The sequence below is a fragment of the Mesoplodon bidens genome (genome assembly GCF_964165515.1).
Source record: "Mesoplodon bidens genome assembly, chromosome: 2".
In the NCBI taxonomy this organism is placed as follows: domain Eukaryota; kingdom Metazoa; phylum Chordata; class Mammalia; order Artiodactyla; family Ziphiidae; genus Mesoplodon; species Mesoplodon bidens.
Window position 1 is genome coordinate 70160656 of NC_138177.1, and position 16827 is coordinate 70177482.

Below are 16827 nucleotides of genomic sequence, written 5' to 3' on the forward strand. Positions count from 1 at the left end.
AATGAATTAATTATAAAGCTGGGGTGGACAAACTACAACCCATAGGCCAGCTGCGCTTGTAAATAAGGCCTTATTAAAACACAGTCACACCCATTTTTTTTGTATTATATGTGATTGCTTTTGCACTAAATAGTAGAGTTAAATAGTGGCAAAAAAGACTGTATGGCCTGCGGAGACTAAAATATTTACTAACTGATCCTTTACAGAAAAAGTTTGCTGACTTCTGTTGAAGATCATTAAAGGTACTAATTACATTTTCAGATATCAACACGGATGAATCTCAAAATCATAATGTTGAATAACAGAAGCAAATCAAAGATTGTATACATATGTTTGTGTATGTATTCCATTTATTTAATGTGCAAAAGAAGGCAAGATTAAATAATATATAGTTTAGAAACAAAAAATATGTTCTGTAAAGCAGTATATTCTTTAAAAACATGGGAAATTTAAAACATGGAAATTCTGTAACCTAAAATTCATGATAGTGACTATTTGGCATATATTTGAAGTACTTGAAAGTATTTGAAAGCATATGTGAGGCTTCTAGCTTTATGGTGATGTTCTGTTTCTTAGCTTCAGCAGAGGGTACCTAGGTATTTGTTTTGTTATTTTTCTTAAAATGTGCATTTGTTTTAATGCACATTTAAGTGCACACCATATTTTACAATAAACATTTTAGTGTTATAATAAGAAAATTGTTCATGATATTGTTAAGTGGAAGAAATGTTGCAAAATAGTAAAGGTCATATGATCCCAACATTGTAATGAAAAGCAAAGATATATACCCACATAAATGTGGATATTTATGTACAGGAAAAAGACTAAGAATATAGAAATGAATATATGTGCCATTTGTAAACAGAGACTAATACTAATGTAATATTTTTTTAATATATTGTTCAGCTTTTAAATGATGCATATGAAAAATTTTTAATTCAATGGAAAATAATAGGTTAAAAAGCAGGATATGGTATGGTATATGCAGAATTATCTCAACTAATTGAAAGTATGAATACAGAGAAAGCTAAATAGAAATCATCAAAATATTAGTAGTGCATGATTCTGCATGGTATAACTCTGGGTGAATGTCTACTATCCCCTGATTTTTTTCAAAGTGTCCATGATGAATATGTACTACTTAGGCAGTGGGGTGGAGGATAGGTTTAATTTTTTTAAGCCTCCCTTGAGGTCATTCTTATCACCTTCTTTCTATCTAAGTATCCCTCCAGTTTTGGTTCTATTGGCATTTTTCATTCTCATATGATGGCACATCACATTCAGTTGAAATTATTTATTATCTAACTTTTCAACTACATTGTAAGCTTTTTGATGACAGAGATCATACTTAGTCCTTTCCACATACCCAGAACCTAGCCCAGTATTTGCCATTTCTTAAGCTTTTGATAACTATGTGCACCAATAAATGAAGTAATACTCTCGAGGTACTTCTAGTCTGGAGGAGGAGACCATTACCTCTGCCAGGTATGTACAGCAGTGCTGCCTTGGGCACATGGAAACCAGGACAAAGTATTGAAGTCAGAATCTTGACTTAACCTCATTAAGTTGCAGAAATTGAGAGACTGCCAGAGAAAAAAGATATGAAAGAACAATATAGGAAAACATGAAAAACGATTATCATTAAGAAAGGACATAGATAATGCATCTGGAGTAGTTTTCCAATCCTTAATCTGACTTTTGGTGAACAGCTCTTTTTTCCAAAAAGATGGTAGAAAATTATAAAAAATTTTGGCATTTTACAGTTTCCTTTATTCTTCAAAGTAATAATACATCTACTACCCAAAAATAACTATGTGGTAGAAATGTGAGGATGCTTAATTCCAAAAAGAATGAAAATGTTGCCTAATATCACATATTTAGTTCATGGCAGAGAGAATTTGGGAACCTAGCTCTCTTTACCTTGTACTCTGAGTCCTCTGCTCTTGAAAGATCTCAATACTGGAGGGAAGATGTCCTTTTTGTCTCAGCTCAGATATTGATACATGTAACACTGATACACAGAATTTGATGAGCCTTCTCTAGGAAGACATTTAAAAAAAGAGGAAATCGGGGCTTCCCTGGTGGCGCAGTGGTTGAGAGTCCACCTGCCGATGCAGGGTACCGGGTTCGTGCCCCGGTCCGGGAAGATCCTACATGCCGGGGAGCGGCTGGGCCCGTGAGCCATGGTCGCTGAGCCTGTGTGTCCAGAGCCTGTGCTCCTAAACGGGAGAGGCCACAACAGTGAGAGGCACGCATACTGCAAAAAAAAAAAAAAAAAAAAGAGGAAATCACTTTATCTTGTTCTGGGTTGTTTTGATGTGTCTGTGAAGAGACAGGGGCATGGGTTTGATACGTATTACCTAATTTCCTTTTAGTTCTTCACATTGTTACTACTGTCTGGTGGAAGAGCAAAGTTCAGAAAAACACAGTACTTCCTTTATTTGTTTTCTTCTGCTGCAAGGCTAGCATCTATCTGTCTAGAAACTCCAACGTCAGCCCCATTCATACCCACATCCCACATCCCACAAACACACACACACACACACACAGATTATGTCAAGCATATTTCTCTGGAAGTAGTGATCTGGATGCCCCCATGTAATATTGCTGGATGAGAGCTGGGCAAAGAACCTGACCCAGGATTGAGCATAATAAGTAAGGGGAGTCAAAGCAACATATAGACCTCAAAAACTGATGGAACAATAAAGTTGGCCTTTACACTCTGAATGTCTGAGTTAGTTTTTGCATTTACATTTACTAATGAACATTTGATTAAAATATACTATATGCTGCCCTATTAAGACACTCTGCATAACTTACAATTTAGAATTACCCTACAAGGAAATAAAATACATACTTCCATTTTATAGATGGATAATTTGAAGTTGGGAAGGATAAACTACTTGTCAGACTCACATATCTAGTAATTGACAAGACCAGCTGTGAAACACAGTATGTGTGACTCCAAATTCTACATGCTTTCGTTGAGTCAAAACTCTACTGAATGAATATTCATGAATGAGGTTCCGGTTAGAGGGGAAGAAGACAACAGCTGTATGAAAAATGCCTGACCCTCAGCCTTATTCACTGAAAAGATAACAGGGACATCACTGGTAGATGAAAACTCTGGGATTGTAAAGGTTTTTTAATTTAGTATCTTTCCTCCATGATTTTAAACAGATTCTTCCATTAATCATTAATTAAAATGAAACTTATGAGGATATTCTTATTCACTTTATAGGCACCGGGTCTCAAAAAGTCATCATGCAAAACACAGGAAAAGTATGAAACTCTAACGTTCAAGAAAATCATCAGAAAACCAGGAGGAGAAAAGGAAGAAACTTAGAAAATTTGAAAACAGTTCTTCTCTCCTTTTTTTTCTACCATCAACCACTTCTTGCAAAGTTGGCAAAGGAGATGAGAGTTCTTGTAATTGCTGTGCATCTGAACTTAAAAAAAAAAAAAAAGAACAAAGGTAGGACTCTCTCCAAGAGGCTTATAAGGGAGAAATTGAAAACCCAAAGCCTTAGAAGTACAGCACTTCCTGAGTGTCAGAAGGAAGCTCAGGGTGTGGGGACCAACTTAAAGTCCAGAGCATTGCATCCTCTGGCCTGAGAGGATCTTCCTGCAGATTTGAAGCCTCTTAAAACCCCACATCCAGGGACTCTGTTTATTCCCAAAAGAGGACCAGATCCATCTGATCTAGGACTCTAGGGACTTCCCCCTTGAGAATCATTCCAGGGCACAAGGGACAGCAGAAAAAGAGTTTGAGGCTCTATCCCAGGGGCCTGATTAGGAACTTGGGCAATTAGTAGAACAAAATTCTGCCTTTGGTTACTGACTCACAAGAGCAGCTTGTATTGTAGAAACTGAAATATGTTTTGTTAAAAAACCATTGAACCCAGAAGGAACATGCAAAATAAAATACATGTCAATTATTCTGTGCCTGAGGATTATTCCTTCTTTTAATGAAGCAGCAAATATTAATGAACATCTACTTGTGTTCCATGTAGTATGCTGAATATTGGAGGTACAAGCATGACAAAAACAGTCATGGTGTTTGCTCTCATGGAGCTTATCAAGGAGGGAGGCATATAGAGCTGTAGTTAATCCATTGGGTATCTTTGTGCAAATTAGAAAAAAAAAAGCCTCTTTTGGGAAGATGCAGCCCATGTGCACACCACTTGGTGAGTAGACAGTATATTTTTGTAATTTGTAAAAGAGCATCTCTTCAATGGATGGATGGAGCTCCATACCAGGATATATGACTTGTCAAGTGGACTGTGGGCTGCATTTTATCCTTCACTCTCCCTCTTGATAAGGTATCCCTGTGCAGTGCTTAGTTTGAAACCACACTAGGCAGGTTTCAAACAAATAGTCTCAGAATAAATACATTATTATAAAAAAATCAATGCTATAAGGAAAAATGCATGGTCTTATGAAAGCATATAATAAAGAAGGGCAAGTTTTGCTAGTCTGAGGAGTCTTGCAGTATTTTTCAGAGGACTGATTTTTGAGCTGGAATCTTTAAGATGAGTATGGGTCAACTAGGTGAAGTTAAGGAAGATAATTTAAGGCAGAGAGAAAAACATGAGTGAAGGACTTGATAGATTCATGATAATAACTCATTCAAAGAACTGAAAGAAAGACAAATTGTGCACAAAGAATCTGAGGGAGAGATGAAGTTAGAAGGTAACGGGGAGGAGATTGTGCAGGGTTTTGTACCACTTCAAGCTCATTGTGAGGCTGATGTGGAGCCAGGCAACGCTTTTAAGGAGGTGAATAGCACCATCAGATGTGCATTTCCAAATGTCTGGTTGAAATATAGAAAATAAATTAGAGAAGAGTAAGTTTGGAAGTGAAAAGGTCAATTAGGAGGCTGCTGAGGTTTTCTAGTGGAAACATAGGAGCTAGAACTTGGGAGGCAGATGTGGAGATGCTTTAGCTTGCTGAGACACACAAGACCAATTCATGATAGGCATCCTGGGTCCCATGGTCCAGTGACCTTCTTTTACCAGGACTCAGAAGTGACTCAGGAGTCATTTCGCAGAAGAATGCTAATCTAGAGAAAAAAAAGTATGGCTTTTTATAGAAGTCTGAGGAATCTGAACTGTGATCCTCCTGTTAGAGTCTGACAGAATCTTGACTTAGTTCACCATCATGGAGAATCATCACAGCCTCTCATCTAGTTCTCTAACTAGAACCCTGGAATGAAGGTGTAGCCATGTTCCCTTGAGGACAGACCCTGTGATACTGCCACAAATAAATATTGTAAACACATATATCTCAATCTCTATAAAAAATTGACTCTCAGGGGCTTCCCTGGTGGCGCAGTGGTTGAGAGTCCACCTGCCGAGGCAGGGGACACGGGTTCGTGCCCCAGTCCGGGAAGATCCCACGTGCCGTGGAGCAGCTGGGCCCGTGAGCCATGGCCACTGAACCTGCGCGCCTGGAGCCTGTGCTCCGCAACGGGATAGGCCACAACAGTGAGAGGCCTGCGTACCGCAAAAAAAATAATAAAATAAAAAAATTGACTCTCTTTGAGTACATTGTATCCTTGGGGTCATAATGCTTTAGTGATAGAGTTGCTTGCACTATATCTTGGATCACCTTCGGAAACTTCTCTTGTTCTAGGCCCGCTCAAAATTGACAACATCATGGCTTACTCAGAAAATGGGTTGAAGTAGCAGATGTGCAATATTTTGCCAAGCATGTCTATTTAATAATATATTTGGAAATGGGGAAATAAACCAGATTGTGTTTGGGAATCAATGGCCCTACTGTGAAATGAATTCAGGCCTGAATTCCATTTTTTACTTGACCTTCATGACTTTCCATGCTAAACTGTGTTTGCTATCGAGGGGATAACATCAGTTCAGAGATAGTGGCCAGTATTCTCCCCAAAATATATCCCTTATATTCAGTCATCCTGGCAAATAGATTCAGGTTCCTTTAGGGAAGGCTACAGAGTGATGAAAACTTATTTTAAAATACATTCAAAGAATTAAAGGAAACTATGTTCAAAGAATTAAAAGAAAAATATGGTAGTGAGTCCACAAGTAGTAAATCTCAAAAAGGAAGTAGAAGCCATTAAAAAGAAGCAACTGCAAATTTGAGAGATGAAGACTATAATAACTGAAATGATGATATAAACAGCAGATTTGAGATGGCAGAAGCAGGATCAGTGAACTTGAAAATCAATCAATAGAAATTATCCAATCTGAAGAACAGAAAAACAGAAGAATGAAGAAAAATGAAGAACATCAGAGACCTGTTAAAAAAAAAAGTAAACTTTTCAACACAGGTGTAGTAGGATTCTCAGAAAAAGAGGAGTAAAAGAGCAGAAAAAATTTGAATGTATGACTAAAAACTCAAATTTTATTAAAAATGTTAACTTAATAGACTCAGTAAGCTCAAGAAATCTTAAGGTAAATGCAAAGAGAATTATATGTAGACACTTCAAACTGCTGAAAGCCAAATACAAAGATAAAATCTTGAAAACAACCAGAGAAAAGTGACTCATCATACACATTTTTAACAAAAAATTCTATCTAGCAACAATATCCTTCAAAAATGAAGGCAAAATAAAGGTGAACTCAGGTAAACAAAGATTGACATTATTTGTTGCTAGCAGACTTATTATACAAGAAATACAAGAGGAAGTTCTTCAAGCTGAAAGGAAATGACAATTGACAATAACTCATATCCACAGAGAAGAATGAAGAAAACCGGAAATGCTACCTATGTAACATATGTAGGTAATTATAAAGGACTGTATATATGTGTGTGTCTGTTTATATATCTGCATTTCTATTTTCTTCTTTTAGTTTCTTTTTAAAAAACATAACATTGTTTAAAATAGTTATATAATTATAATACTGTATTTTTGGATTTATAAAAAATAAAGACGTAATGCATATGACAATAATAGCACAAAGGAGAGAGAGGAGGAAATGGAGTCATACTGAAGTTAAATTGCTATATGTCTCTGAAATCAAATCAGTATTAACCTGAACTAGATTGTGATAATTTAAATATGCATAGAACAGTCGCTAAAATATTTAACTATAACATCAACAGAGGAATTAATATTGTACAATAAAAATATTTTAACAGAAAAGGCAGTAAAAGGAAACAAGAATGAAAAAGACATGAAACATAGAAAACCAATAGCAAAATGGAAGATATTAATTCAGTCATATCATTAATTACATTAAAAGTGAATGCAGGGCTTCCCTGGTGATGCAGTGGTTGAGAGTCCACCTGCCGATGTAGGGGACATGGGTTCGTGCCCCAGTCCAGGAAGATCCCACATGCCGCGGAGCGGCTGGGCCCGTGAACCATGGCTGCTGAGCCTGCACGTCCGGAGCCTGTGCTCCACAACGGGAGAGGCCACAACAGTGAGAGGCCCGCGTACCGCAAAAAAAAAAAAAAAAGTGAATGTATTAAATCCTCTGATTAAAGGGGAAAATTGTCATATTGTATTTAAAAAAGCAAGATCCAACTATGTGCTGTCTATAGGAGATACACTTTAGAATCAAAGACACAAATACTTGAAAGTAAAAGCTTGTAAATGGACCTATCATGCAAACAGTAGCCATAAGAGAGCTAAAGTGGCTTTGTTGATTTCAAACAACATACACTTTCAGATAAGGAATATTGCAAGAGACAGAGAAATATATTTAATTATGATAAAAGGTCAATGTGTTGGGAAGATATGAAATTATAAATGTATACCTGACAACAGAGCCCCAAAATCCATGAAGAAAAATGACAGAATGAAAAGGAGAGATAGGTAATTCAACAATTATAGTTGGAGAACTCAATAATTCAATTTCAGTACTTTATAGAACAACTAGACAGAGGATCTGTAAAGATATAGAATACTTGAACAACAGTCATTAACCAGCTTGACCTAACAGACATTTATGTAAAACTCCCTAAAAAAAGATCAGAATACATCTTCTTTTCAAGAGTATATAGAACATTCTCCAGACTAGACTGTATATCAGGCCACAAAAGACCTCAAAAATTTTTTTAAAATTGAAATCTCCTTTGACTGATATTAACATAAAACAATTACTTTCTTTTAGTTGTTTATATCGTACTTTTTTTATTCTTTTGTTTTCAATCATTCTGTATCCTGATAATTAAGGTATGCCTCTTTTTAACAAAACTGTTTTCTTATGCATCTGACAATCTATGTCTAACTATTGGATTATTACTTTACATTTAATGAAATTTACATTTTAAATTTAATGAAATTACTGATATATTTGGGTTTAAATATACCATGTTAGGATTCATATTCTTTTTTCCCAGTTTTTTTGTGACTACCTTTCCTCTCATCTTTTTGTTTATTTTGGAGTAATCAAGCATTTTTATTATTTCTTGCCTTTTTCACTTGTTACCTTTACATCTTTGTGTGTGTGTGTGTGTGTGTGTGTGTGTGTGTGTGGTACGTGGGCCTCTCACTTTTGTGGCCTCTCCCGTTGTGGAGCACAGGCTCCGGACACGCAAGCTCAGTGGCCATGGCTCACGGGCCTAGCTGCTCCGCGGCATGTGGGATCTTCCCGGACTGGGGCACGAACACGTGTCCCCTGCATTGGCAGATGGACTCTCAACCACTGCGCCACCATGGAAGCCCCCCTTTACATCATTTTAATGGTTATTTTAGAATTACATTTCAAGGACAATGCAAAGACTATAGGAAGCCTTAATTTAATTTACTACCATTTTCATGTTATTGTATATTTTAACTCTATAAATATTTAAAAATTCATAATACATTAATTTATTATTGTATAATATTAAGTATAATACTAATTTATACTTGCCCATGCATTTATCTTTTCTGTTATTTTTAAATTCATTTTTTTAAATTTTTGTTTCCATCTAGGATGGATTTTCCTTCTACCTGAAGAACTCCTTTTGATATTTCCTTAATGCAGGTCTGATGGTGAATTCTCCTATTTTTTTCCATTTCTAAAAATGTCTTTGTTTTTCTTTTTTAGTGAGGGAGACTTTCCCTGAATATAGAATTCTAGTTTGGCAGTTATTTTCTTTCAGCACCCTGAAGATGCCATTCCACTGATCTGTGTTTTCCATTATTGCTAACAAGAAGTCATTTAATAGTCTTATTGTTATTCCTTGAAAATAATGTATCTTTTTTCCTCTAGCTACTGTAAAGACTTTTTATCTTTATTTTTTTAGTTATTTTACATGATATGCCTACATGCCTTTTGTGTGTAGGTGTATGTGTATATATCCTGTGTGTAATTCAGAGTGATTCTCGAATCTGTATCTGATGTTTTCCTCAGGTTTGGAAAACATATGGCTATGATTTCTTCATATATTGCGTCTGATATATTATCTCTCTCCTATCCATGTGCAACTCCAATTACACATATACTAGACCTTTTAACTGGGTTTCATATGCCTCAGGTATTCTTCCAAGCTTACACGGTTGTTGGCAGAATTAGTTCCTTGTGGTTATAGGACAGAGGTTGTGTTTTCTTACCAGCTGCCAACTGAGATTGCTCTGTTCTTAGAGGCTGTCCACATTCTTTGCCAAATGGCCTTCTTATAAGCCCTCTCAAAACTTGGTAGCTTATTTCTTCAGAGCCAGCAAGGAACTATCTCTTGTTCCTGTTTGCTGAGGTGAATTTTTATAGATGTATTATAACATGGGTGTGACTTCCATCACCTTTGCTTTATTCTCTTGAGTAGAGGCAAGTCACAGTTCTGCCCACAGTCCAGAGGAGAGGATTGTATTGTACATGGGTGTGATTCATTGAGGGTCACCTTAGATGCATTTGCTACATCTATTTATCTTAAAGTTGTATCTGATAATTTTAATACAGTGATTTTTTTATGGGTCTGTTTCTGTTGAGTGCCTTTTTTTTTTCTTCTTCTTCTTGATCTTTAGCCTTTTGGTCTTTTCTCCCGGTATGTTTGTTGTATTTTTATCACATCCTGGACACTTTATGTCATTTATAGATGTAAAAACCATTATACAGCTTGCAGGCTGTGCAAAAACCACTGGTGGGCTCATGGGCCAGTAAGCTGTAGTTTGCCTACCTCTGTTATAAATGAAAAAAAAAAGTAAATTGTAAAAATAAATTGAGGCTGTACATTATATTATCTTCCTCTAGAGAAGGTTTTATTTTATCTTCTGTTGGGTAGTTAGTCTAAAGGCAAGAGCAAATTAATACAAATAGGTATTAAGTAAAATTGAGCTGGATTCAGTCTTTGTGAGGGTTAACTTATTTCCACTTTACCCTTTTGCCTAGGGTATAGCCCTTAAGCACATGAAGACTGCCATTTTTTCAGTCTTTTGACCAAAGAATGCAGACAACAAGTTACAGTTCCTCAAGGAAACTACAAAGAATTGGGTGTCAGGCTAGCATTTCCACATATCTTTTCTTTCTTTCTTTCTTTCTGGAATCTTTGCCCCTCAACTCTTCTCTTACTTAGAAGCTGTATCTACATCTTACAGTCTTTATAACATCATTCTAGGGATGGAGAAGAACTAGTTCTTTCCTTCAACTTTATAGGAATAGGAAGGGTAGCAGGGTGGAAGGAGCCCTGGTAATGGTCAGGGCAACTCTTCCCTCCAAAACATTAATCTCAGGATTAGGAAGTGAGCTGCCTGAGTAATAAGGTCTCCAAGTATTCTGCTGTTTGGATTGTGTCTTCTGATATTGATCACTTGGGAGCAGTCTGTGCTGTTTTGGGAAAGAGACCCAGGAGTCTGGAACAGACAATTCGCACATTATAAAGAAACCTCAAGCTGGAGTTACTGCTTTGTGTCTCAATGAGGACCTTCTTCCAGGAGGAGGGGCTGTGAGAATCTAGAGGAAATTAATGTGACTTTGTCCTTCACTTCTAATCTCAGACACTGGAAGACTGGGATAGGCATTCTTTCCTTCCTGTCCAGTTCTTTTATATATTGCACCCAAGAGGTATCTAAAGATTTGCCAGTGAAGGGGAAATTCCTATTAAACCATAGCTCTGATCAGTTAGACATTAGTGAACTTCATATTTTAAAAAAAAGGGGTGGGAGGGAGAGAGACACAACAGGGAAGAGATATGGGAACATATGTATATGTATAAATGATTCACTTTGTTCTAAAGCAGAAAGTAACACACCATTGTAAAGCAATTATACTCCAATAAAGATGTAAAAAAAAAAGTAGACTGTTTGCTAAAGTAGCAAATTTTTACAATGTGGTCTAAATTTAAATAACTGATAGGTTTTAAATAATTATCAGGAAAGACACTGATAATGATCTGGGAAATATTTTATAACTATTCGTAAAAATCTATATCTAATTTGCAGGCAGTCAAATTCCCAGAGTGGGGGGTATGACTCTCAGGAATGAATACAACTCTCCAGAAGACCCAAGAAATAGACCACTTGGTGAGTTTCACTTCCTGATATGCCAGAATGTTTATTATAGTATATATTCAGTTATCACACAACCAGTGATAAGTCTATACAAGGAGGAAAATGATATCTCCTAGAGAATATTGTGATTTCTATGATTTTGGAAATGCGGATGTGTAAACTAACGTAGAAAAGAGGGACATAAGACTTCAAAGAGTGTAATTGGGTCCTTTACAAAAGGCTGTTCAAAAATCTAAGCTCCATGAGAACAAGGACCATTCCTTGGTCATATTTGTTGTCCTAGTATTAGCACAGTACTATACTTTGTGACTATTCAACACATTGAACTATTGAAAAAATGGTTTTGTTTGGATTTGAAGCAAAATTTTACTATTCACAGGAAACAAACAAACAAACAAACAAAAACCCGGAGAATGATGAGATAAATAAGCTCTCTTCACTGTGGGAAAAATGTAAATAGTATATTCATCCATGATTAAGTCAGGGGCAGGCTTTGTTTCACTTTTTTTTTTGGGGGGGGAGCTAGTCATTTATTTGAAAGAAATAAAAGGTAGTAAAAATTCCAAAGTCAGACATTATCTGAATTTTGAGGTTTCTGTCCACTTGTACTCTCCCCATTTTTTGGTCTCTCATGTTTCCTTCCTACACCCTAGATGAGTAATCCTAACCTTGCCAATGTTTTTCATTTCCCCATCCCACTCTGCACCCCTTTACTGATTGTCCTATTTGTTAGAGTCTCCACATGATGGTGCTGGGGTACAGTTTTTTAGGATGTCAACAGTTAGAGCTGATTAATGGTCTGGAGGAGGAGGGAAACAGAAATATTGTAGGCTACCAGCATGAGCAAGATCTTCTGGCCAAGAAAGTGGAATTAAGTTATAAGAATGGGGGCTTCCCTGGTGGCGCAGTGGTTGAGGATCCGCCTACCAATGCAGGGGACACGGGTTCAAGCTCTGGTCCAAGAAGATCCCACATGCTGCGGAGCAACTAAACACATGCACCACAACTATTGAGACTGCGCTCTAGGGCCCGCGTGCCACAGCTACTGAGACCGCGTGCCACAACTGCTGAAACCCGCGTGCCTAGTGCCCGTGCTCCACAACAAGAGAAGCCACTGCAATGACAAGCCCGTGCACCACAACGAAGAGTGGCCCCCACTTGACACTAGAGAGAGCCTGCATGCAGCGACAAAGGCCCAACACAGCCGAAAATAAATAAATAAGTTAAAAAAAGAAAAAAAAAACAGTCACAGGACTAGAAGGGACTGAGGAGATTATGCTAACTCCATTTAAAAAAAGAAAAAATAATAACCTGGATGACTTTCAAATCAAGTGTGCAAGTAGAATGGAAACTATGATTTTATAGTGGTGGATTCCAAACTATTACTTATAATCCAGAAATGCAATGTAGAAGTTACTGAAGATTAGTCTTAGATATGTTAGCTGGGTGGGCCACTGTGATCTAAGGGAGAAGTAAAATGTTGGGCATCTTCGAGAAGGGGATTAGAAGTAAAAATGAAAGTCTTATTTTACCTGATTCATACCCGTGTTGATATAGTACATGTAGCAGTGCATTGTTCTGATCAATGTACCTTAGGAAAGATTTTTAGAGTATGTATGAAAAAGTTCATATGAACAATTGGAAGGGAAATGATAAAATTTATAAGATCAAGGCTAGGATAATCACAGGCTTCTTTACACATCCTAGAATGCTAGGCTGAAGCCTGTCTATCTCCTCCTGCTTCTCTTAAATATTTAAACTAGTTCATATGTGGAAAACAAAAAGAAGTACTAGGGAATTCCCTGGTGGTCCCGTGGTTAGGACTCAGCACTTTCACTGCCAGGGGCTCAGGTTCAATCCCTGGTTGGGGAACTAAGATCTGTGCAGCATGACCAAAAAAAAAAGAAGAAGAAGAAGAAGAAGTACAAATAAAACTACTATTTATTAAGGGCTTCCTATGTATCAAGTGCCTGTCAAACTCTTCAAATACATTAACCCATGTAATACTTATGGCAACTCTGTGGAGTATTACTATATTCAATTTATAAATGAGTTTAAATATTATGCTTAAAATTTAGAGGGGCTACTGAAGGAATTTATGCAAGAAGTCTCATTAGCAGACTTTTTTTTTTTAAAGAATCTTATGTTAGCATACGGTATTTGTTTTTCTCTTTCTGACTGATGGACCTAGGGGCAGGACAGGAATAAAGACACAGATGTAGAGAATGGACTTGAGGACACAGGGAAGGGGAAGGGCAAGCTGGGACAAAGTGAGAGAGTAACATTGACCAAATGTAAAATAGATAGCTAGTGGGAAGCAGCTGCATAGCACAGGGAGATCAACTCAGTGCTTTGCAACCACCAAGGAGGGTGGGAGGGAGACGCAAGAGGGAGGGGATATGGGGATATACGTATGAATATTGCTGATTCACTTTGTTATACAGCAGAAACTAACAGAGCATTGAAAAGCAATTATAGTCCAATAAAGAGGTTAAAGGAAAAAAGAAAAAAAATGTTATGACAACATTCGGAGGGAAGACTTGGACTAAGGTCAACTGAAATGGGGGGGATTACTTAGGAGACCATTGCAGTCATCATAGAGAATGATGACGGTGGTCGAAAGTTGGGTGTTGGTAGAAAGCATGGAGAGGAGGGGACAGAGTGGAGAGAATTTCAGGAGGCACTGTCTTCAGGATGGAAAAGGGAAGGGAGATAGTTAGAATGGTTCTCAGCTTCCTGAATGGAGGTAATGGTTAAACATGGTGGGTAATCAGGAGTAGATATGGGTTTAAGGGCAAGGTCAACTCTATTCCAGTATAGTCTCCAATTCTGAGCTCACGTGGAATAGGCTCAATTCTATCCTCATCACAACTTGGAATATGCACAATTAAAGTGAAAAATAGAACATCTGACCCTTCACTGATTAAATGAGCTTTATCTTTGCTCTCACACTAGGAAAATCATTCCCTACTTGAAGCGACTTGAAGGGATATCCTCAGATTTATTTCAGCCTCTCTTCTGCCTTTGCCTAGAATTCAAGGAAATAAGCTAAATACCTGCATGGCCTTAGAATATCTAGAAGTGCTCCCTTTTTGAGTCTCTCATGATCATAGTAAACTTTAGTGCAGGGCTTAGGGAAGTGAAGCCTAGGACCTAGGGTTCTGGGGGGGAGAAGCCACTCTAGGACCTTCATGGGACACTTGATATTGGCAGTGCATTGAGACAGTGTTGAAAGGTTATCAGCCTCAGGTATCTTTTGTCTTTCACTTAGTTCACTGTTCCTCACTGGATGCTTAGAGGGCTAAATCAAGAGTGTTGGAGGAGGAACTATAGAGCTGGGCTTCTTCCTGGACCTGGACTCACCTCTTCAATGGCTAGGTAATTATTTCTACAAATCTGCCTTTTGATGTGTCTGTACTTTCCTTCTCAGATCTATCTCTGCCATCAACCCCAGGGTCCTGGGATAACACTTCCATAGTAACAAAGAAGAGGGTAGGGGGAAGGTGATGGCTCTGACCAAGTGACCAACTGCTGAACACTGATGACCCTTGAGGTCTTGGGCATTACTCAGAGGATGGACATACCCTTTACTGAAGGCCTTGGTCCAGCCTACTGTCTTTCATGCTTAACTCATCACACCTTTCTTTCCTTTGTCCAGCTATTTTAGACCTAGACCTCCCTCAGTGCTAAAGCCAAACTCCACTGCTGTGACTGAGTTCCTTTTTGAAGGTTTCCCAAGCTTTGGGTGGCAGCACAGGCTTGGTTTCTTTGTTGTCTTTCTAACTTTGTACCTGCTGACTCTCTTTGGCAATGTCATTATTGTGACTGTTATTCACCTGGACTGTCCCCTCTATACTCCTATGTACTTTTTCCTGAGCATGCTGTCCATCTCTGAGACCCGCTACACTGTGGCCATCATTCCCTGTATGCTTTCTAGACTCTTGAGTCCTCATCAGCCCATTTCTATCCAAGGCTGTGCCACTCAGCTCTTCTTCTGTCTCACGTTTAGTATCAATAACTGCTTCCTGTTCACATCCATGGGGTATGATTGCTATGTGGCCATCTGCAACCCACTATAGTATTCAGTCACCATGGGTAAAGAACCCTGTATCCAGTTGGCATCTGGGTCCCTGGGAATTGGCCTGGGTATGGCCATTGTACAGGTAACATCTGTTTTTGGCCTGCCCTTCTGTGATGGCTTTGTCATCTCTCACTTCTTCTGTGACATCAGACCCCTGCTGAAGCTGGTCTGCATAGACACCACTGTCAACAAGATCATCAACTTTGTTGTCCGTGTTTTTGTCCTTGTTCTACCCATGGGCCTGGTCTTCATCTCCTGTGTCCTTATCATCTCCACCATCCTCAAGGTTGCTTCAGCTGAGGGTCAGAAGAAGGCCTTTGCCACCTGTGCCTCCCACCTCACAGTGGTCATCATCCACTGTGGCTGTGCCTCCATCATTTACCTGAAGCCTAAGTCCCAGAGTTTCCTGGGGCAGGACAGACTCATCTCAGTGACCTACACTGTCATCACTCCTCTGCTGAACCCCATCGTGTACAGCCTGAGGAACAAGGAGGTCAAAGATGCTCTGTGCAGAGCCAGGGGCAAAAGCCCCTCTCCTTTCAGTGAGGAGGTCGTTGAAGGCCTTTTCTTTCATTTTGTAAATATGTATTAATTTTAATGCTGTATCAATAACACCTTTAAGTATGGGATCAAGAAGAATAGACTAAATTGAATTGGGTGCTAAAACTGGAGACTTCCATTTGAGCTAGTCATGGTTCTCTGTGCCCTCCTTTAGAGAGGATAGAAAATGACTTGGCATACATTTAAGAATATAGGGGAAAGATTTACCTGCCTGGGTCACTCATACCTATGTTCTGTTACACACCCATGAACACATCCACATATGCCCTGAGAATATATTGGGTTATACAACTCCAGTAAAGCACAAAATCCAGCAAGGTTCTAGAAGGCTAATGAACAAAGTGTTTGGAAACCACCTCAGGAAAACCTCTGTTGTTGTTGTTAAGGGTGTATGAGTAATTTATGAAAAATTTTAACAAATAAGTGTGGATACACATGCATGTCCTTTTCTGTGGATGTTGAAGGCTTTCTTGTAATCTGCTTTTGCTGTTTACTAATATCTCATCACAGCTGAGGACTCTTCAGAAGGCCAAAAAAAAAAAAAAAAAAACCCACTCTCCAAGTGGATAGAACTGCCCTAACTGACCATTCCTGGAAATGAGGAGTACAAATGTGGGAAAGCAAAAAATCATCAGCTACTAGAACACAGAGGTGGGTTGCCCATAGTCCCAAGATGCCTAGGTGAGAAAACTCCAATTTGGAAAGGAGAGCATGCTGAACAGTTCAGTGCTTTTCACATCTCCAATGCAGGAGTGAAAGAGGATGGAGGCTGGAG

The 16827-nt window shown here is 38.3% G+C and overlaps 1 protein-coding gene across 1 annotated transcript; it reads left to right on the top strand.

Moving 5' to 3' along the window:
* Window positions 1-4679: 4679 nt before the first annotated feature.
* Window positions 4680-16083, top strand: LOC308629762 (olfactory receptor 10J4-like; the record flags this gene model as incomplete). The annotated part of the gene is given in 4 exon segments (XM_081257993.1): window positions 4680-4778; window positions 14682-14788; window positions 15069-15486; window positions 15490-16083. Coding segments are annotated over 4 exon segments (1218 nt in total).
* Window positions 16084-16827: the final 744 nt, after the last annotated feature.